At 56.7% G+C, this 19,630-nt stretch overlaps 2 protein-coding genes across 7 annotated transcripts in view; one reads left to right on the top strand and one right to left on the bottom strand.

Annotated features, from left to right (window-relative positions):
* Positions 1–19,630, top strand: part of CBY1 (chibby family member 1, beta catenin antagonist) — a 628,117-nt gene that overhangs the window by 205,971 nt on the left and 402,516 nt on the right. Inside the window, exon 1 of one of the 4 annotated variants that reach the window (XM_050806381.1) lies at positions 8,001–8,005. The exons of the other annotated variants lie outside the window; for them this stretch is intronic. The gene's annotated coding sequence lies outside the window, so the exon portion shown is untranslated. Of the gene's footprint in view, positions 1–8,000; positions 8,006–19,630 lie in introns of those variants that run through there. 4 annotated transcript variants of the gene reach the window in all.
* TMEM184B (transmembrane protein 184B) overlaps positions 1,893–19,630 on the bottom strand; it is a 55,717-nt gene continuing 37,979 nt past the window's right edge. For 2 of the 3 annotated variants that reach the window (XM_050806231.1, XM_050806233.1), the window contains exons 4-10: positions 12,913–13,003; positions 12,346–12,421; positions 9,044–9,135; positions 7,693–7,862; positions 7,051–7,245; positions 5,238–5,258; positions 1,893–4,313 (exon numbers count right to left, since the gene is read on the bottom strand). In XM_050806231.1, the coding sequence (XP_050662188.1) occupies positions 4,072–4,313; positions 5,238–5,258; positions 7,051–7,245; positions 7,693–7,862; positions 9,044–9,135; positions 12,346–12,421; positions 12,913–13,003 (887 nt within the window). In that variant the 3' untranslated portion in view covers positions 1,893–4,071. The remainder of the gene's footprint in view (positions 4,314–5,237; positions 5,259–7,050; positions 7,246–7,692; positions 7,863–9,043; positions 9,136–12,345; positions 12,422–12,912; positions 13,004–19,630) is intronic. The other variant, XM_050806232.1, reaches the window with a different exon arrangement.

The raw sequence follows: 19,630 nt of genomic DNA, 5'->3' as shown, positions 1-19,630 counted from the left end.
AAAAAAAAAAAAAAAACACTCGAGTGTGGTGGTGCACGTCTGTAGTCCCGACTACTCGGGAGGTTGAGACAGCAGAATTGCTTAAACCCGGGAAGCGGAGGTTGCAGTGAGCTGAGATCGCGCCACTGCACTCCAGCCTGGGTGACAGAGCGAGACTCCATCTCAAAAAAAAAAAAAAAATTAGCCATAGTGGTGTGGTTGAGCCCAGGAGTTCAAGGCTGCAGTGAGCTATGATTGTACCACTGCACAATCTAGGTGACAGAGACCCTGTCTCAAAAGAAATTTAGGGTTAAATTCCCGGGCATCCCTTTAGTGAACAGACACTCCCACCCAGAGAGGAAAAAACCCAGATTTCGGAGTCATTTTTCCAGCACTTTCACACTGAGGTCTGATTTTCTACAGGCAAGTAGAAACAATCTTCCCTATGTTTCAGAAGGCCCACGGAGGCAGAGTGGCTTTCCCAGCCCGTCTGCAGACCTAAACCATAACCCTGTGTCTTGTCCTAGGCCTCAAACTCACTAATTTCAACCCAATCTGCCAGCCCTTCTGAGGCACCCTGAAGGAGCTAGTGGAGTATACTGTGGTCTGTGGGTCACGGCAACTGGGGTTTGAATCTAGGTGTCTGTTCTTAGCTGTGGGATCTTTGGTACTTATTTGATTGCTCACAGCCTCAGTTTACCCATCTGTAAAATGAACATGCTATGGGGCATGAGGCGTGAAAAACCCTGGGGACCCTGTGCTACGGGTTTTTTTTTTTTTTTTTTTTTTTTTTTTTTTTTGAGATGGAGTCTCCCTCTGTCGCCCAGGCTGGAGTGCAGTGGCCGGATCTCAGCTCACTGCAAGCTCCACCTCCCAGGTTTACGCCATTCTCCTGCCTCAGCCTCCCGAGTTGCTGGGACTACAGGCGCCCACCACTTTGCCCGGCTAGTTTTTCGTATTTTTTAGTAGAGACAGAGTTTCACCGTGTTAGCCAGGATGGTCTCAATCTGACCTCGTGATCCGCCCGTCTCGGCCTCCCAAAGTGCTGGGATCACAGGCTTGAGCCACCGCGCCCGGCCGGGCTGCAAGTTTTAACACTCAGAACACACATTTTACAGTGGCACAGATTGAGGTGAGGTCAACTGTGGGGCTGGGTATGGGGCCGGTGGGGTAAGGCACCAGCTGTGCAAAGGTGCAGGATTTGAGTCCTGGAAAGGGCCAAATCGCATAGGTCGGACACGTCCACGGGGCTTTCTCCCCTTTTCAGGTTGGGGCTCGGTGCTTTCCCTGCCAAGACCATGACCCTGAAATACTGAGTTCAGTCCTGCGGGAAGGGCAGCAGGAAGCTGCGGGAGGACGCAGGACCCGCCTCGGGAGGCTGGCGGGAATTCCCCCACCCACGCTGCATTCCTGAGTGCTCCCGTCAGCAGCAAGCCAGGCCCTGAGAAGGCATGCAGTACCAGAGAGGCCAGGCACTGTGCCCACGGCCAGAGGCCCCCTGCCCCAGGGTCCCTGGCCCTGAGGGTCCCAGGGTGGAGGATGGGCCCAGAGATGCAGGAAGCTTGTCTGGAAAGGGGATCCCAGGAAATCCTGGGAGAAGCCTGCAGGAGCGGGGCTGCCAGCATGTGGGCCCCATCGACCTGGTTGACCAAACAGGGAAGGAGCATTGACCACCTGCAGCCCGGCTGTCTGTCCTGGGGTGGGAGCTTCCTGGGGGCTGGGGAGACCCTTTGTCCGAGGGAGGCCTGGGCCTTGACCTTGGTCCCGGTCAATCTGAACCCCCATCACTTAAAGGTTACACACAGGAAGGAGAGGGTTTCCTAAGCCGCCCCTGTCCACAGCCACTACACCCACTCCAAACCCAACACAAGGGGCAGGGAGGAGGAAGGAAAAACCTCACCCACATGCAGAGATTTCAATACAATCTATATTATCTCATATATATATTCTTCCTCACTTTATTTGCTCACTTCTGTCACGCATTTAAAATGTCACAGAGACCAAAATAGAGTGGCTTTCTGGTGGAACTCATGGCAGTCATACAACAAGATACAAAACTAGGAGACTCTGTCTTCTCATACATCATACAATTAATTTTTCAAGTATTCCTTATGTACAAAGAGCTACTCTATCTGGAAAGAAAATTAAAAAAAAAAAAAAAAAAAAAAAAAAAAGACAAGGTAGGTTATGCATCCTAAGGAGGAGGAGGGGATGGAGCGGTTGGGCACGTGTTCCCATTCCCATGACCCCAGGGACCGCTGATTCCCTACCACTGAGCTCCCCCCACCCCCACCCTCCACGCAAACAGCAACGCTGGGGCAGGTGATGACCAAGGGGGTGGGAGTCAGCAGCACACTTTGGCCTGGAGGGAGAAGGGAAGCTACGTCGGAGACAGCTTGGTGAAAGCAGACGGCAGGGGCAGGGCCAGGGCTGGTCCTCAGCCTGTGTCTGCACCCACCTTCCCGGGTCAGGCCCCCCAAGACGGAGGGGGAGAGCTGGCCTCTGGCACCCACATGCAGGCCTCTGCCACAAGGGAAGGAAGGAGGCCAGGAAGACAGCCAGGCCCCGACTCTCCTCACAGGTGGCAGGGAGGGAACCTGTTCATTCCAGGAAGGACCAAAAGAAAGAATCCCCAGTGAACACCGGCAGGGTCCCTCTCCCTTACCCTACCAGCTTCTTGAGGCCACTGCAGCCCAAACCCAGGGATAATCTGGGTTTTAGATGCCAGGACACTTTGCCTGTAGGGACATGTGTTGTGACACCAGGCTCTTCCTAAGTCAGGAGCTGGTATAAGCCCAGCCTGCTGGGGGCTCCGGCTCCGGAGGCCCCAGGTCTAGAGGTGTGGAGGGGGAGAGGAGGGGCTTGGTGGTCCTGAACACTCCTGAGGCCTGTCTGAGGGCTCTGGGCCCAGCACTGCAGGATCCTGTGAGCGCCAGCAGCTGAACGAAGAGCCCCAGGGAGCATGTGGGACAGACAGGGAGCCAGAGAGGGGCGCTTTCATATGTGACTAAGGCACAGAAGAGATGGGCCAGGGGCCGGATGGGGCAGAACACCAGGCCCTGTGTAGATGGGGGCCCCGAGAGGAGTCTGGGACCATTCCCCCACCTCTCAGCTCCCCACCGTGTGGCCACCCCTCCCAGCCTCCCTGCCAGACTGCCTTCCCCCGGAAGCTGGTCTGAAACATGGAGACTCAGACCTTTCCCCTGAAATGGGAGGGAGAAGCCCCAGAGAGAGACAGGACCCAGCATCAGCCTGGGAGGGAGGGCTGGGAGCCCCTGAACCCTGGAGCAGCCAGGAAGCAAGGGCTCTGCCCAAAGCTATCGAGGAAGGACCCAGGTGAGCCGGCAGTGCGGGCTGTGGGCTGTCCTTGGTAGGCCAGGGGGAAGGGGCATGAGGCAGGCAGAGGTGTGGCCATGACGGGCGGGGACACCCAGGGGCCAGAAGCCCCTGCTTCAACAGAAGTGGTGCCCAGAGGCCCCTGAATGCCCTTTCTGGGTGGGGCCTGTGACTCCTGGTGTCTGGCTCTGATCCTTGCAGCATGCCAGGGAGGTCAGGAGGGGAGGACCACAGAGTGCCCACATCCCCGCTCCTGCCCAGGGTGAGGTGAATCTAGCACTGGACAAAGGTGGACAGGGGAGGGATGCAGGCGGGAAGAGCCCAGGTCAGACAGGGTATTGCACGGTGTGTGTGGGGGCCACGGCTTGCCGACCTCAGCCTGAGAGTCTCGCGGGGAGAAGGGGCTAGAAGGCTGCAGCCGCTGGTCCAAACACAAGCATTGGGGCCTGGGCGCGGCTGGTCCCAGCATGCCCCCAGCACAGGATGGGCAGCAGGGGCATGAGCCTTGCTCCCAGTGTCCTCTGCCCTCGCCCGGGCAGTGCAGGCTGGGCCGTGTATAAATATTCCTGAAGGCCCATGGGCGAGCCTGGCTGTCCCCGTGTCCTCTGGAAGTGACATGTGAGTGTTTCTGGTCCAATAAATAAATGGTGGCGTGAGTGCTGTGCCAGCTGCCTCCTGGCCTGGTGGTGTGGCTGGAGGTGGGGCACAGCCTGACCATGGCTACGGCACCAGCACTTCTGCCACCACAGCCCGCACCTAGAACTCATCATCAGAGCTGAGCAGGAGAGTCTTCTCGTTGTCGCGGGCACCACTGAGGCTGTGGGAGCGGGAGAGGCCATGGGCGCCACCACGCCAGGCGGGCCCAGGCTCCAGGGTGGAGTGCTGCGTGTACTGCTGGTAGGCGGGTGAGAAGTTGTGGATGGCGTCCTGCACGATGTCGTGCGGGCTCATGGTCTCCTTGAGGCTGCTGGAGATGCTCTTCATGGGGGCGCAGCGGCCTGCCGGGCAGGGGGCGGGAGGGGCGGGTGAGGAGGCTGCTCAGCCCCTGCCTGTGATCCTGGGACAGACCCCCCCTAGCCCAAAGCTGTGCCCTTCCACCACCCCTTCTGGGACAGAGAATCGGGTCCAGGATATGAAAAGGGGCAGGAAAAAATGGACTCCTTTGGCTGAGGAGCCCCAAGGGGAGGCTCAACTGTGAAGAGGAGCAGATGTAACCCCCCACTGGAGCCAGGCCGGCTGGGGGAGGGACCGAGGCTAGAGACTGGCGAGCTATGGGCAGTGAGCCTGGAATGCCCCAGAGAGGCCAGGGCAGGCTCAACCGACTGAAGTCGGGGCATGTGGGGCCAGAGGGCCTGGAAGCCGGGGTGCCCTGTTCCACACGCGCCAGACGCGTCCCCCACCACCTGGGGAAGTGCTGTGCTCACTCCACGCTGAAGAGTGGGCCAGGGGCTGGCCCCATCAGGACTAGGCTGGCCTGCACCCCCAGGGCAGCAGATGCGACTCACTGGCTCCCTCTAAGAGGGCTTCCTCCTCATCTCCTCTAATCAATCGTCCCGTCCTCACGGGCTCAGAGGGGAAAAGCAGCCCAGGAAACAAAACCTGGATGTAAGGGGCAAGCCTAACTCCAGAACCCAGGATTCCTGACTCAGCTTGTGAACTCTTGGAAACATCGTGAAATGCCCCAATATCCCATGAAGAGCACGGTGACCCCAGATGAGGGCGGGGCATATTCCAGAACGAGAGACCAGGACGGAAGCAGGCAAGCTCTACAGAGGGTGGCCCTTGGCAGGTGCTCTGGGCATTCCCACCCAGGGGTGCCAGTGGGGAGATAAGAACACATAGGAGCTACAGAGAGAGGCATGCCAGTGACGTGACCAGAACTGACGTGCAGGACAGACATGCAGACCAAGAGCGGGACCTACCGTAAGGGCCGTATGTTGGCACTGCCCACGGCCAAACCCCGGGCAAAAGCAGGGCAAGGGGGGTGGGGAGAGAAGCCGAAGAAATAGAGAAGACAAGAGACAGCTGAGTGAACAATGTGTGCCCACCACCGAGGCCCACCAGCATGACATACCACACACCCTGCCCCCGCCCCTCTAGGCCCCCACAGGGCACCCAGGAAGCTCCAGGTGCCTCCTGGGGCTTGGCAGGGGGGATATCCACCTAGGGATGACTCCTCCCCTGGTGTTCACGCCAACAGGAAACATCCGCCTGGCGGCTGAGTTCCGCCTCCACGTCTAGGTCAGGACGTCCCATCCCCACTTCTTCCCAGGCTAGCCTGGGGCCACATCTGCACCTCATATTTTACAAACCTCACAACACTTCCCAGACCAGGACATGCAGGCTCGGAGGGAGGGGTTACGATCGCACAGCTGAGCCAGCTCTGCACCCAAGCCTATCCTGAGGGCTAAGGGTCTGCGCCTGGGTTAGAGGGTAGCAAGGGGCTCAGGACCAGTGCGGAGGCAGAGAAGGGCAAGCGGCTTCCCCGGCCGGGTGCGGGTATGTCTAGGAGCGGTGTGTGGAGGGACAGCTCAGGCTGGGCGGCAGAGACCCAAAGGGGCAGGAATGGTTCTTTGCCGTGCCCCCCCTTGCCCCTTGGGGTGGCCCCAGGCCCCAGGACGATGTTCCTACGGGCACAGGGTATGCCAGACCAGGTCTAAGGGACATTGCCCTCAATGCTGGGTGGGTGTTTGCTAGGTCCTTCCAACTGGGCCATCAGCTGGCAAGCCCTGGCCTTTGTGCGCCTGCTCTTTGGGCCATAGAGTAGGTCTTCCCCGACCAGGGAAGGCACAGAGGAAGGGGGTGGGAAGGAAGGGGAGCCCCGCTGCAGGCAGACATTTCTACACTCACACTACCCACCACGGAGCCTGTGTGGGCCTGCAGGTAGGCCCTGGGGAAGTGGGTTTCTTGCCTCCAGCCACTTGGGCAGACAGCTGGCAGCAGCCAGGCTCCTGGGTAGATGTGTCAGAGAAGGAGGCTCCCCTCTCCCCAGTTCCTCCTGCCCCTTCACTGGCTCAGTCATTCTCAGGCCTTCCCAGCCTCCTCTTCCCCATCCTCCAACGACAAGCCCCTTTGCCCAGTGGCCAGAGGCAGCCCTTCTGGCCCACTGGAGCGTCTCGGCAGCAGCACATTCACACCACCCTGGGAGTGCTTAAAGCACAGAACTCTCAGAGCACACAGCCTGCCAGCCCAGACCCATTACAGCGGCATCTCCGAGGGTGGGGCTGGTATCAGCCCTTTCAAAAGCTCTCCAGGGCATTTTCCAGTACAACTGGGGCCACTTACCACCGTTCTAGCAAGAAGGAAGATTCGCAGGTGTAAAAGAAAGCTGTTAAAACCTATTACCATCCGAGTCTGTTTCTCAGAAATATTCTTTTTTTTAAAACATAGTATATGAGATGAGGGAATTACAGGACAAAATGGTAACCACAGTGTTGGGTGTCAGAAGCCCGAGGGAATTTGTCTATTCATTACAGTCTCTGTCTGTATCATCCCTGGGTCTCCACACTTGGACCTGCTGCAAGAGGCAGGTGGCCTGAGCTTCCAGGACCGAATCCATAGTGCTGGTGGCACCTGCTCTTCCCCGACCTCTGTGGCCCCATTTCTGCACATAGAGTCGGGATCCCATGTCCTGACCCAGCCGCACCTGTAGGATGCTGGGAGGTGGGAGGGCCCTGGGATGTTTGGGGCTCCCTGTTTCTCCCAGTGGGGGTCACCTAGGACCCTGGCTCATACCTTGTGCGTCCAGTCTCTTGTCAGCATAGACCTTGTAGGTGAAGGCGTGCCGCAGGGCCAGGGCTGCAAAGAACATCTCCACACAGATGATGAAGTCCTGGTAGCCAGCAGCCACAGTGCCCTCACCCACCGACACGCGGGCCGAGTGGATTTTGGGGATGGCCCCACACTTCTCCAGGATGGCCAGGAGCATGCCTGGATGAGGAGGCATGGGTGTCTGGACCCAGACTGGTCCCCTTCCTGGTCCCCCATCTTCCACAATGCCCCACTCAGCTACCCACACACCCCAGTAAGGATGTAAGCAGGGCCACAGCTGCTCCTGTAGGGCAGGAGTAGCGACACAAGGCCACAGCCTCCGGAAACCCTGCTCTCCCAGCTCTTTGCCAGCCACCAAAACTGAGATGTCAGCGATTTCACAGGGTCTCCTAGGCCCTCCCATCCATGTAGTGGCCCCGACAAATCTCCCCCATCCCCTGGGAAAGGCCCCTGAGGGCTCAGATTTCACCCCCAGCAAGTGCCCAGTGGGCTGAGGCCCCTCTGAACAGGCCCCGCGGGCACCAGGGACCATAAGCAGAAGGGGCAGCAGGAAGCACAGAGGACAGGGCAGCATGGGCAGCCTCGAGGCGCTGGGAGGGGGCTCACCTTGCCAGAAGGAGAGAAAGATGACAGACTTGACCATGAAGAACTTGAGGACGGGGCTGTAGGGACTGAGCAGCTCCCGGGTGGCAAAGTAGAAGAGGAAGAGGGCGTAGAGGGCCAGGCTGACGGAGATGTTGTAGATGATGGTCACGTAGAGGTAGCCGCTTGTGACGCTGCAGGACGGGGAGCATTTTCTGGCTGGGACAGACCCTTGGAGGGAAGGGGCTCTCCTCGACTGTACCACACACAGTCCCCATGGCTCTTAGCCCCACATGTCCAGCAGAGCTCAAAGAGCCACTGAAGGGGACAGAGGGGGTGATCAAAGCGACAGACAGGGGTGGGAGTGTACGGGGTGCGTCTGCAGGCCAGACCAGCTCTGCTGCCTCTGCGTGACTCATGGACTTGTCTACGCCCTGGTGCCCACACTCCTAACACTGGACACCAGTGTGGAAGCCAGGGCTGAGCTGGAGGCCATAGCCTGACAGGCAGATAACAGGCGTCAAAGTGGGTGACGCTGCTTAGCTCTGCTGCCTTTTCACTTGGTCGGCTGCATCCCCCTGACCTCCCTTTGCTCACCTGCCCTGGTAGGGCTGTTGTGCAGTTTACAGACAGTGTGTGCCAAGTGCTTCAAAGCACAGGGCTAGACACATGGTCACTTTTTTTTTTTTTGAGAGACGGAGTTTTGTTCTTGTCACCCAAGCTGGAGTGCAATGGCGTGATCTCGGCTCACCACAACCTCTGTCTCTTGGGTTCTAGCGATTCTCCTGCCTCAGCCTCCCGAGTAGCTGGGATTACAGGCATCCCGTCACCATGCCCGGTTAATTTTTTGTATTTTTAGTAGAGACGGGGTTTCACCATGTTGGCCAGGCTGGTCTTGAACTCCTGACCTCAGGTGATCCACCAGCATTGGCCTCCCAAAGTGCTGGGATTACAGGCGTGAGGCACCGTGCCCAGCCACATGGTCATTTTCACTAAGCCCAGAATGAAATGCGTGTGGTCAATTTACACAGCAGGGGCTTATGTACCTGTGGACTTGAGCCGACCTCTTGGGGCTCTGACCCTCTCGCTCCCTGCCTCAGCAGTGGTCACTGTCCCTTTGTGGCCCATCCCTTCGCGGTACCACTCTGCAGCCTGGACGTGAATGTGACTGCTGCCAATGGTTCACTCCTGGGCCGGCAGCGGGGCCAACTGCAAGGGTGTCCACTGCTGGGCTCGGACTTCAGGGGGGCGTGAGCACCAGGCACCCAGGAAGGTCACGGCTGTGCAGCCACTCTGGCCACCCCCTTCCCTCAGCCAAGGCACCAGCCTGTGCCAACACTCCTCCCACACAGCCCGGGGAGCACCCGCTGCTTACTCAAAGTCCCCATCCCGGTACTTGCCGAAGGCCTGGAGGACCACAGTGCTGACCGCCATAAGTGGCTTCACCACACAGAACTGCAGGGTGGCCTGTCGGGGGGAAAAGGAGTTGAGTGTGGAGGAGGAACGCAGAAGGCATGAAGCAAGCTCTGCTTCTGGCAGCCAGAACTGTGCCGGATGGAGGGACAGAGAGGATGAAGGGGACGGAGAGGACGGAGGGGACGGAGGGGACGGAGGGACGGAGGGGTTGGAGGGATGAAGGGATGGAGGGGATGGAAGGATGGAAGGAGAGAGGAGATGGGGGGGATGGGGGGATGGCTCTGTGTCCTGCTCCCAGGGGACTGCTGTCTGCATGGGGCAGAGGGCAGAACATGTAGGAGATGCAGCCCACGCAATGCCGTGTGTGAGATGAGCATGTGGAGGAAGGAAGGAACAGCGTGGCAGGGTATGATGGAGGCGGGGGACAGGAGATGCACACAAGGAAGCTTCTCGAGCCAGGACCATCAGGAGGGTGCTGGAGACAAAAGGTTCGACAGGCAGAGGGGGCAGCTTGCACCAAGGCCCCGAGGTAGAGGGTGGACAAGTGCAAGGGGCTGCGCACTGGAGAGATGGCCGAGGAAATGGACAGGGCCAGGTCCTAGAGACCTTGGTGCCTGGAGCAAGGCTGGGGCCCCGCTCAAGGAACCAGCCACCGCGTAGCCGGCACAGGTGAGGGCCTCCTCCCATCCTCCAGGTCCACCCCCTGTCCGGTTCCTGGCCCCACTCTCTGGATCTGGGTCCAGGGTTTCTGGTGAGCACAGGTCACTCTGGGGATGGAGGTGACTCAGGAAATGTAGCCCCAGAGCACGTGGGCTCCACAGTCTCGAAATCTGAGTTTGAACTCTGGGGACAGCTTGGGCAGTCACTTGGCCTCTGAGCACAGACTCCCTGGTGAAAAGGACGTAGTCACTCCCCACACCACAGGGCCACTGCTGCGGGGTGGCACAGCCAGGAAGCGCAGTGTCTTCTCGGGAGTGTCCCGCCTCTGTGCATGCACTAACAGCGCCTGCTAGTTGGCTGAGCCACGGAAAGAATTCCTCAGCCAGGTTTTCCCGATTCCCTACGGGAGGACCCGTGGTGCCCATAACATCACTAGTATCACCATTATCTTGAAAGCAAATAAATCTAAGCCCTAAGGCCCCTCCTGAGGAGCTGGGGGGTGGTTAAATCCAATCCAAAAGGCTCAGCTAGTGTAGTTGAAAAAAGGACGAGGAGCCTGGAGCGGGAACAGTGATCTGTGGAAACTGCAGCTTCTGCCCCAACCAGGGATCTGAGCCAGGCTTGCAGGGGAGCCCCAGGCAGCCCGCACCATGGGGCTGCCATACGGAGAGGCGTGTGTGATGGGGCAGACGTGTAGTCCCACTCTCAGAAAGCCCCAAAGAACGTCCCTGGCCCTGTCATCCCGCCTAGAAGAAGTGGGACTGGCACCTTCTGGGGAAAAGGGAAGAGCGGCAGTTTGCGTGAGTTCTAGTTATGAGCCTGGGAAAAGGGAAGAGCGGCAGTATGAGTGAATTCTAGTTATGAGCCTGGCAGCAGGCTGGTGCTTCCCTGGGTCAGTTCACCTAGTACTCATGACAGCCCCCTGATGTGGGTGCTATCATTATCCTCACGGTACAGATGAGGAAACTGAGGCACAGAGAAGCTGAAGCAGCAGAAGCAGAGCCCAGGCCAGTAGGCCCCAGAATCATCACCTCACCATACCCTGGACCAGTCAGCAGTTCCCAGGCTGGGCTGGACATCAGAACCCCCCGGGGAGTTTTAGACACGTGCCAGGTTCCAGGGCTCCATTCCAGAGCTTCTCCTGCGGGCTAGGGCAGTGAGTGGTGATCGGGAATCTCTGCTTTAAGTAGGGAATCTCTCCAGAAGATCTGGATATTGAGCGCTGGCCCTGAGGAGTCAAAGGCCTGTCTCTGTGCGCCCAGGACAAAGCTGTGGGGTGTGCTCTCTCGCCTTGGTAAAGAAACGAAGAGGCCTCTTTTGTTCTCTTACTTCTTGCATCTCTCCCTGCCACCGTCAGGAACAAGAGCAGAACGTCTGAGCCCACAGGGCTGGGGAATCATTTCGAACAAGGCCACCCTAGCTAACAATCATGAAATCAAAACTTTGTAGACAATATAATCGTCAAACAAGGCGGTGAGTCACAGCTGGCCGGAACCTGGGTGGCTGCACCAACTGGTAAACAATGGCTCTCAATGCCCCACCCTGAACCCAGGATAGTTTTAACTCTTTCCCTGCAGGTCCGGTGGTGAGATTCTGAATTTAGGAACATGCTAAGGAAGGAAGGTCTGGAAGCAGAACTGGAGACTTGGCATGGCCAGGCAGAGGCTTTGTGGGTGTGCCCGCCTTGTGGCCTGGGCCCTGCACAGAAGGGAGCAGCAGGCCCTGCCCTCCCTGCCCAAGCCACAGTGACTTGGCTGTGGGTTTCGTATCCTTTCGTGACTACTCTTGGTGAAGCTGGAGAGGCTGACATGACAGAGCCCCTACAGAGCCCCAGAGGAGACGAGGTCATGAAGACTGGGCGTGATCCCCTCCGACTCTGCGTCCCTGAACAGGAGGCCGTGGGCTCCGCCACACCGGGCTGAAAGCTCTACATCCATGACCTCATCTGATCCTCACAACCATCTCTCGAGAGGAGTATCATTACACTCATTTTACAGTGGAGGAAACTAAAGCTCAGAGAGGGTGAGCCAATTATCCAAGGTCACACAGTCAGAAGAAAAGCTGGAAATCAGGCTCGGATGGTCAGACACCCAGGCCCACACACTGAGTGACCCCACCACACTGCCTCCGCCCAGGTTACTCTAGACCACACGGAGGTCAGCCCAGGAAGCTAGAGCGGCTGGACTGCCAACCAGGAAATGCAGGGAGAGATGGCACAGGCCTGTTCTAGCGTGTGTCTTTAATGCCAAAACCCTCCTGCCCCCTAGCTGTAGCTGATGAGAAGTTTTCAAATGGAGGTTCTAGAATCCCCATGCACCACTTCTGATTCTCACACACACCAAGACTTGGTCACACGAGCAAGAGTCTGGGCTCAGCTCTTGCCCACAATGCAGCAGACACTCCCAGGATGCCGGTCGCTGCCCCTCCAAGCACACCCTGCTAATGTGGTGCCCGCCTAACAGCTTCGGGGGCTGGGTGCTGGGGTGCTGGGGGTCTGGGGGGCCTCATAGGAAAGGGAACCTCTTCAGGTGGGGCCCAGGGCAGGGTTTCCCAGTCCCCACCCTGCTCCTCCTGACCTAGGCAGCTGCTGGGGGCACACACCTGTTTGCAGAACCGCAGAAACCCGATGGAGTAAGTCTTTCCCCAGAGGCAGCAGGTGCCATACACACAGCTGGACCTGGAGGAGACAAGCATGGGAGGCAGCAGCGGTGAGTGAAGAGCCAGGACTTAGGAACGGTGGGGTGGGGAAGGCCGCCCTCCCATCCACCCAGAGGAGCTGGGGCACACATCCCGGGCAGACTTTGAACCCGAGGCCAAGCACAGGGAGAGGTATGGCAGGGCATCTGCATGTGCCATAGGCGGAGGGACACAGGGCTGCACTGGCCCTGGGGTGACAAACCAACTTGGAAAGCTCTGAATGTAAAAACTGCAGGAGGCAGAAACAGACAGGAAAGCACTAAGACTGAGACAGGAAGAGAGAGAGAGAATGAGCCGCAGAGGCCCTCCTAAACGCCAAGAAGAATGAATGGCTCAGGAAATGTGGCGAGGCACAGCAGGTCAAGGTCACGGGCAGAGATGGTCTGTGTCCAGCTGGTGCCAGGACAGCTCCAGGTACACAAGGCCCAGGAAACGGGGTGGTGTAGGGCTCCAGGAAGACTCCATACTCACTCAATGGGTTTTCCTCTGATCTCCGACATGATGGAACTTTCTCCTCCTAGGTACTCATAGCACAGGCTCAGGAAATTATAGATGACCAAGGCTGCGAAAACAGTGTCCAGGGGAAACCAGTCAAATCAGCAGAATGGGTCCACAGATGCTGGGATTCTAAACGGCAATGGAGGTGAAAGAGCCACAGCCATGCGTGGCAACAGGGAGGAGCCTGGGGGACATAAGGTTGTGCAAAAGGAGCCTGTCAAGAACGCACACAGCTGACCTTCCGCTCCTAAGTTCAAATCCCAGCACACCTAAATTATCTTACCCAGGGATGCACCCCTACACTGGCGTAATACTACAAAGGGAAGCAAGGAAGGGACTGCCGTGAGTTCAGGGTTATGTGGGGAGGCCGGAGAAGGCTGAGATAAGGGTGGGCACTCAGGAGGTTTGGGAGGGCTGGCAGTGTCGACCCTGGGGGGAAGCGGTATTGGCTTTATTAGTTTTTCCAGGCGCAGTGGCACGTGCCTGTGGTCCCAGCTACTGCTGAGGCAGCAGGACGGCTTGAGTCTGGGCGTTCTGGGCTGTAGTGTGCTATGTCGATCTGGTGTCTGCACCGAGACTGGTAGTAGTATGGTGATCTCCTGGGAGTGGGGGATCACCAAGTTGCCTAAGGAGGGGTGAACCAGCCCAGGCTGGAAACAAAGCAAGTGCAACTCCAGAGTGGGATCGCACCTCTGAATGGCCACTGCACTCCAGCCTGGGCAACATAGCGAGACCTCATCTCTAATGTATTTATAAGTAAATATTTGTCTTACATACTTGTGTGTTATAGATCACAATTTTATAAGATAACCACAAAACAGTCTTTATGAAAATCTTGGGAGAAATTGCAAGCAGGAATGAGAGCGCAGAACCTTCATCCAGTCAACAACCTGTAGCGGTATCCGGAATACACACAGCACTATGAGCTACGACAAAGCACACAAGCAGCACAGAACACAGTGCAGAAACCTCGGCAAGCTTAGGCTGCTCATTCTATTTTTTTTTTTTTTTTTTGAAACGGAGTCTCGCTCTGTCGCCCAGGCTGGAGTGCAGTGGCGCGATCTCGGCTCACTGCAAGCTCCGCCTCCCGGGTTCACGCCATTCTCCTGCCTCAGCCTCCCGAGTAGCTGGGACTACAGGCGCCCACAACCGCGCCCGGCTAATTTTTTGTATTTTTAGTAGAGACGGGGTTTCACCGTGGTCTCGATCTCCTGACCTTGTGATCCGCCCGCCTCGGCCTCCCAAAGTGCTGGGATTACAGGCGTGAGCCACCACGCCCGGCAGGCTGCTCATTCTAAATTGGGACTCGGCTCAACATCTCCACAAAGACCCAAAATTTGCCACAGGGAGTGATGGCACAGCACGTCTGCTGTAAATGTGGATGCTATAAATACAGCAACACGCTGTAACGGGTCTCCTGGTCAGCGGGTTTCTGCTGGGTCAGCAAAATGAAGGCTGCTGCCTACAGGGTGCTAGAGGCAAATGGATATACCAGGATGGAGGAGAGCATGGAGAAGAGGAAGAGGGGTGCAGCAGAGGGTACCCAAAAGGAACGAACGCAAGAGGAAGAGCCAGAGCGAGGACATGGGAATGAGGATGGGCATCCAGCAAAGGCACAAAGCCAAGGGGAGGGGCAGAACAGGGTGAGGGGAACAGGTCGAGGGAGCCACAGTGGCCCTGCAGCCAGAGGGCTCCTTCTCATCCCATCCCGCCAGCCCCTGCAGCATAAAGTCCTTTAAGGCTCCCTGGTGCTGCCCAGCTTGGCACTTGGTCTTTCAATGGGTGACCTGGTCCCTGCCCATGCTCCCGCCACTCCCGAGCAGCACTAATGCTGCGCTTCTCCCCAGAGCAGGTTCTCTACCCTTCGGTGCTTCTGCACTCCCAGATCCCAGAGGCTCCAGAGCCCTTCCCGCTGTGCTCTCAGGATCCATTAACCCCCGCTGGACAGCACCCAGTGTGACAAGTCCCCGGTGACCATCGTGGAATTGAGTGCCCTCCTACCCATGGAACCTGATTTGCAGACACTTCCCAGTGCTTCCCACCCTGTGTCATAATGACTGTCTCCTCCTCTCCTTCCTCAGGACACAGGCGCCACTGGTGGCACACACGGGGCACACCACAACTGTTTCACTGACTGAACTGGGGCGTGGAAAGCCCTGGTGATGCTTTTTAGGCAAAGTTGGCCTTCAGCAATTTGGAAAGGAACATATTTGCGGCATTTTACGCGACTCACGGTTGCCCTAACCCATTAAGCGCTCCCATCTCCAGGTGACATCCACATATAATATCCATGAAGAAACAGATGGTTATTTTACACTAGTGTGTTTTAGTAGTAATTATTTGCACAGCCATGTAAGTAGAATACAGATAAAACCATGACTGAAGCTCCTCCCTATATGTCTGTCCCCCAGCGCTGACTACGCCTTGTTGTGATTGTCCCTTTGCCCTTCACATACATACAGCAGAGGTATGCGATGTGTGTGAGCCTCTTTGGGTTCAGTTTCCTCATCTATCAAAGGGGATCACAGGAGCACCAACTTGGCAGGTGGCTGTGAAGCGTGAGCATCAAAGTGCTCAGAAGTGTGTCCGGGGCGCGCTGTGCTGGGTGTTGGCTGTCACGACCATTACTGTCTATGTGCTGCCTGCAGGGCCAGGAGCCGCTGGACAGGGCTGAGGGCCGTGTGTACTGCCTGCCTGTGCTGGAGGCAGCTCAGGATGTCTCAGGACAGACGAGTCTCCACCAATCTCCAGATGACTCTTCACTAGCAAGAACTACGGAGCGAAGGGAAAGGGGTGGGCATTAAGCCAAATGTGGTATCAACCTGTCAGTAACCTCTGTTCAAAACCTCACAAGGCCAAGCACAATGACAGTGTCCATTCTAAGCCGGGTCCAGCTATATCATGACAGTTGTATTTTCTTTTTTGTTTGTCTGGGTTTTGTTTTTTATTTTTTTGAGACAGAGTCTCGCTCTGTTGCCCAGGCTGGAGTGCAGTGGCGCGACCTTGGCTCACTGCAACCTCCACCTCCAGGGTTCAAGCGATTCTCCTGCCTCAGCCTCCCAAGTAACTGGGATTACAGGCATGCGCCACCACACGCAGCTAATTTTGTATTTTTAGTAGAGACAGGGTTTCACCATGTTGGCCAGGGTGGTCTCGAACTTCCGACCTCAGGTGATCTGCCCACCTCAGCCTCCCAAAGTGCTGGGATTACAGGCGTGAGCCACCGTGCCCGGCCGACGGTTGCATTTTCTAAAGATTGCCACAGCCCGTGATGCTGACACCCCACCTCTGAGAGGTGGGGGTCCTGTACCCTCCCTTTGCATTTGGTGGACCTGAGTGACTAAAGCCAAAGTGATGTTTCATGACATCTGATGTAGGGGTTAGAAAAGGCCTCTTTCCTCTGGCTCTTCCTTGAGTGCCTATCCTTGCACCCAACCACCATGCAGGGGGGAAGCACGAGCTAGCCTTTGGAGACACTGCACAGAGAGGCTCATGTGAGGGAACCGAGGCCTTCAGCTGACAGCCAGCATCAACTGCCAAGCACACAAGGGAGCAAGCCTTCAGGTGGTCTGCCCCGGCCTTCACACTCTCCTGCCAAAGCCCAGAGGTCACGGAGCAGGGACGAACTACCTCCCCCACGCCCAGTCCAAATTCTTGACCTATAATATCCGTGAAGAAATTGGATGGTTGTTTTACACTTGTGTGTTTTGGCAGTAGGTATCTGCACAGCCATGGTAAGTGGAATACAGATAAAACCACAACTGAAGCTCCTGGGTCGTGCAGTGACCGCTCACGCCTGCATGCAACGGTACATTCTAGTCCCTCTGCTCACCCCAGAGGCAGACCCTGCTGAGATGCCGCCTGTTCTGTCCTGCAGCCCGCTGACTTCACTACCACCCCTCTCTGGGCTCTGCCTGATCCTTCTGGCACAAAAGCAGCATCAAGTAAGGTAAAGAGCCATGGGCCCTGGAGCCAGCCTGTCTTGGTGTGGACTGTGGTCCCACCCCTTAGGAGCTGTGTGGCCTCAGGCAAGTGTCTTAAGCGCTCCATGCCTGAATTTCCTCATTTGTAAGCGGGATAACTCCTTCCTTGGTGGGGTGAGGGGCTGTGAATGTGCAGAGCCTTAGATGAGCTGAGCGCACAGGCAAGAGTCCACGGTGTTGCCTATTGCTTTTTCCAGACCGTAAACTCCTTGCAGGTAGAATGCAGTCCTACCTCTAAAGACTACCGAGGGCCTGGCAGCTACAAACGCAATCAACACTGAAGGAAGGAACGGACAGACGTACATGGGCCATCTCCCCAGGGGAGCCTGCCATGACAACAGGCTCAGGCAGGGCAGGAGGGGACACCCCACTCTTACTCCAACACTGGAGGAGCTCCTCTCAGAGGCTAGCTCCAAGATCATCAGCTTTCCAGTCTCTAATGACAAAACCCTCCAGGGAAGCCACAGGGGTCCCAGGCCCATGAGCCCCCTCTATCTGGAAGCTCCCTCCCGGGCGAGCCCATCCCTGCAGTCCTCTCCCGAGAAAGGCCTGGCACCTGGGCTCATGTCCTTTCCTGCATCAAAACACATGTTAGCAGTCAGCACACTTTTGAATGACGTGGCCGGGGTCCATCCGTAACCGGCTCTGCATACAACTGATCAGAACTGTCAAATGTCATCGTCTCTCTCAGTTCAAGATTCTTGACCTTTTGGAGGTGCTCTGGGGCCAGCTAGTCTATAAAATACCAATTTACTGACAGCTCCTTTTAAAGAATCATTAGTGAGTCGATAATTGACTCCCTAATTCTTGGAGAAGATGAGACAGAATCTCCTTAGACGTGACGCAACCGGCCCAAGCTCGGCCCCACTGACCAACTAGACGCATCAGTTTCCCTCCTGGAAAGTACAGAGCCATGTGAACCACCACCTCCAGCATCCCAGCAAAAGTGTTTAAATAGAAAACTCAACACATCCCCTGGAAACAAACACAAAGATGTGTGCCCTGGATGTAAGAAGAGCGGAGAAGCTGAGGCGGGGCTGGAGGGAGGGTGCTTGGCCGGGAAGCTCACTGCCCACCGCCCTTCCCACCATGGCTCCAGTACCAGACCCCTGAAGAGGCCTCGGAGACACACAATGACTCTACACCTCCCTAAATATCCACCACAGCTGGTGTGCCAGGCTCTGTGCTAAGCCCTGGGGACTCCTAAATGATCAAGGAGCCCTCAGGCCAAGTCCAGAGGGAAGCAACCAGCATGAGGGACCGGACAGCCTCTCTCCTGGCCTGGACAATCAGGCTGTGGCTTCTCTGGAGGGTTTTGTCTTTGGAGACTGAAGAGTTGATGGCCTTGGGGCCAGCGTCTGGGAGGAACTCCTCCAGCATTGGAAAGAGAGTAGGCTGTCCATCCCCCACTCCCAAGCCCCCCCCCCGGAACTTTCTGCCCCACTCTAGACACCAAATCTTAAACTACAGACAAATGCACACTATCAGGAGAGAAGGACCAGGATGAACACAAAACAAGGACTGTGCTAGGAATGAGAAGACATCAGGGGTCACTCTCTTAATAGATGTGACAAGCACCTTGTTCCCAGGGTCAGATGGGACTCCCAGGGGCAGATCCCAGGACTGCAGCTCAATATACTCAATATAAAAAACCATTTCCTTTTTTTTTTGTTTGTTTCCTTTGATGCAGGGTCTCAGTCTGTTGCCCAGGCTGGAGTGCACAGATGCGATCATGGCTCGCTGTAGCCTTGACCTCCCAAGCTCAATCGATCCTCCCACCTCAGCCTCCTGAGTAGCTGGGACTACAGGTATGTGCCACCATGCCTGGCTAATTTTTGCTTTTTGGTTTTTTTGTAGAGACAGGGTTTCACCATGTTGTCCAGGCTGGTCTTGAACCCCTGGGCTCAAGTGATCTGCTGGTCTCAGCCTCCCAAAGTGCTGGGATTAAGGGCATGAGTCACTGCGCCTGGCCTATAAGAAACCATTTCTAACGGGTAGAGTCCAGAGATGGAAGTCGTGAGCTTGCTGCCAACAGAAGCAATCAGGCTGGGCCACCCCTCAGCAGACTTTCTAAAGGGGTCCCTTCCAAACCCGAGGCTCCAGGCTTCTCCCTCGTGACTTTCCTGTCCCTTGCGGATCCTGTTTATTCCTGTTTCTCGCCACCCCAAATGCTGCTTCTGACCTCTCCTCTACTGGCTTCTTTTGAATGGGCTTCTTTCCTATCGGCAGCTCCTTGAGTCTGGGTAGGAAGCTGTAGTCCAAGAGACTGCTCCTGACCCAGCCTCTCAGCTGGCCCATGACCTAGTAACTGCTACAGAATCCAGCAGTTGTAAGGCTTTACATGTTCACACACCCCTCCAACAACCGCCACCCCATTCCCCCACAAGGATGGAGTTATCCCCACTTACAGATAAGGAAATTCAGGCACGGAGCACCTAAGACACTTGCCCCAAGAGCCCCTGGGCTTTGAGAAAAGACTCAATACTTGCCCTCCCACGTTTCTGCGTGCAGCTCCCAGGGTCAGGAGGCAGACACACTCATATAACTCACTATAACTTCAATGCACACTCGCTGTGCACCTACTGTGTGCCACACACTGTGCAGAACCTCAATGGCCCTGGGCACACTGGGCCATTCTAAGCTCATCTCCTGTGCACACCTTCAGCGCCTAAAGCTGGCCTCATGGCCCAGCCCTCTGCTGCAGAGAA

Source organism: Macaca thibetana, chromosome 10 (genome assembly GCF_024542745.1).
Source record: "Macaca thibetana thibetana isolate TM-01 chromosome 10, ASM2454274v1, whole genome shotgun sequence".
In the NCBI taxonomy this organism is placed as follows: domain Eukaryota; kingdom Metazoa; phylum Chordata; class Mammalia; order Primates; family Cercopithecidae; genus Macaca; species Macaca thibetana.
This window is presented reverse-complemented; position numbering and strand designations above follow the sequence as displayed.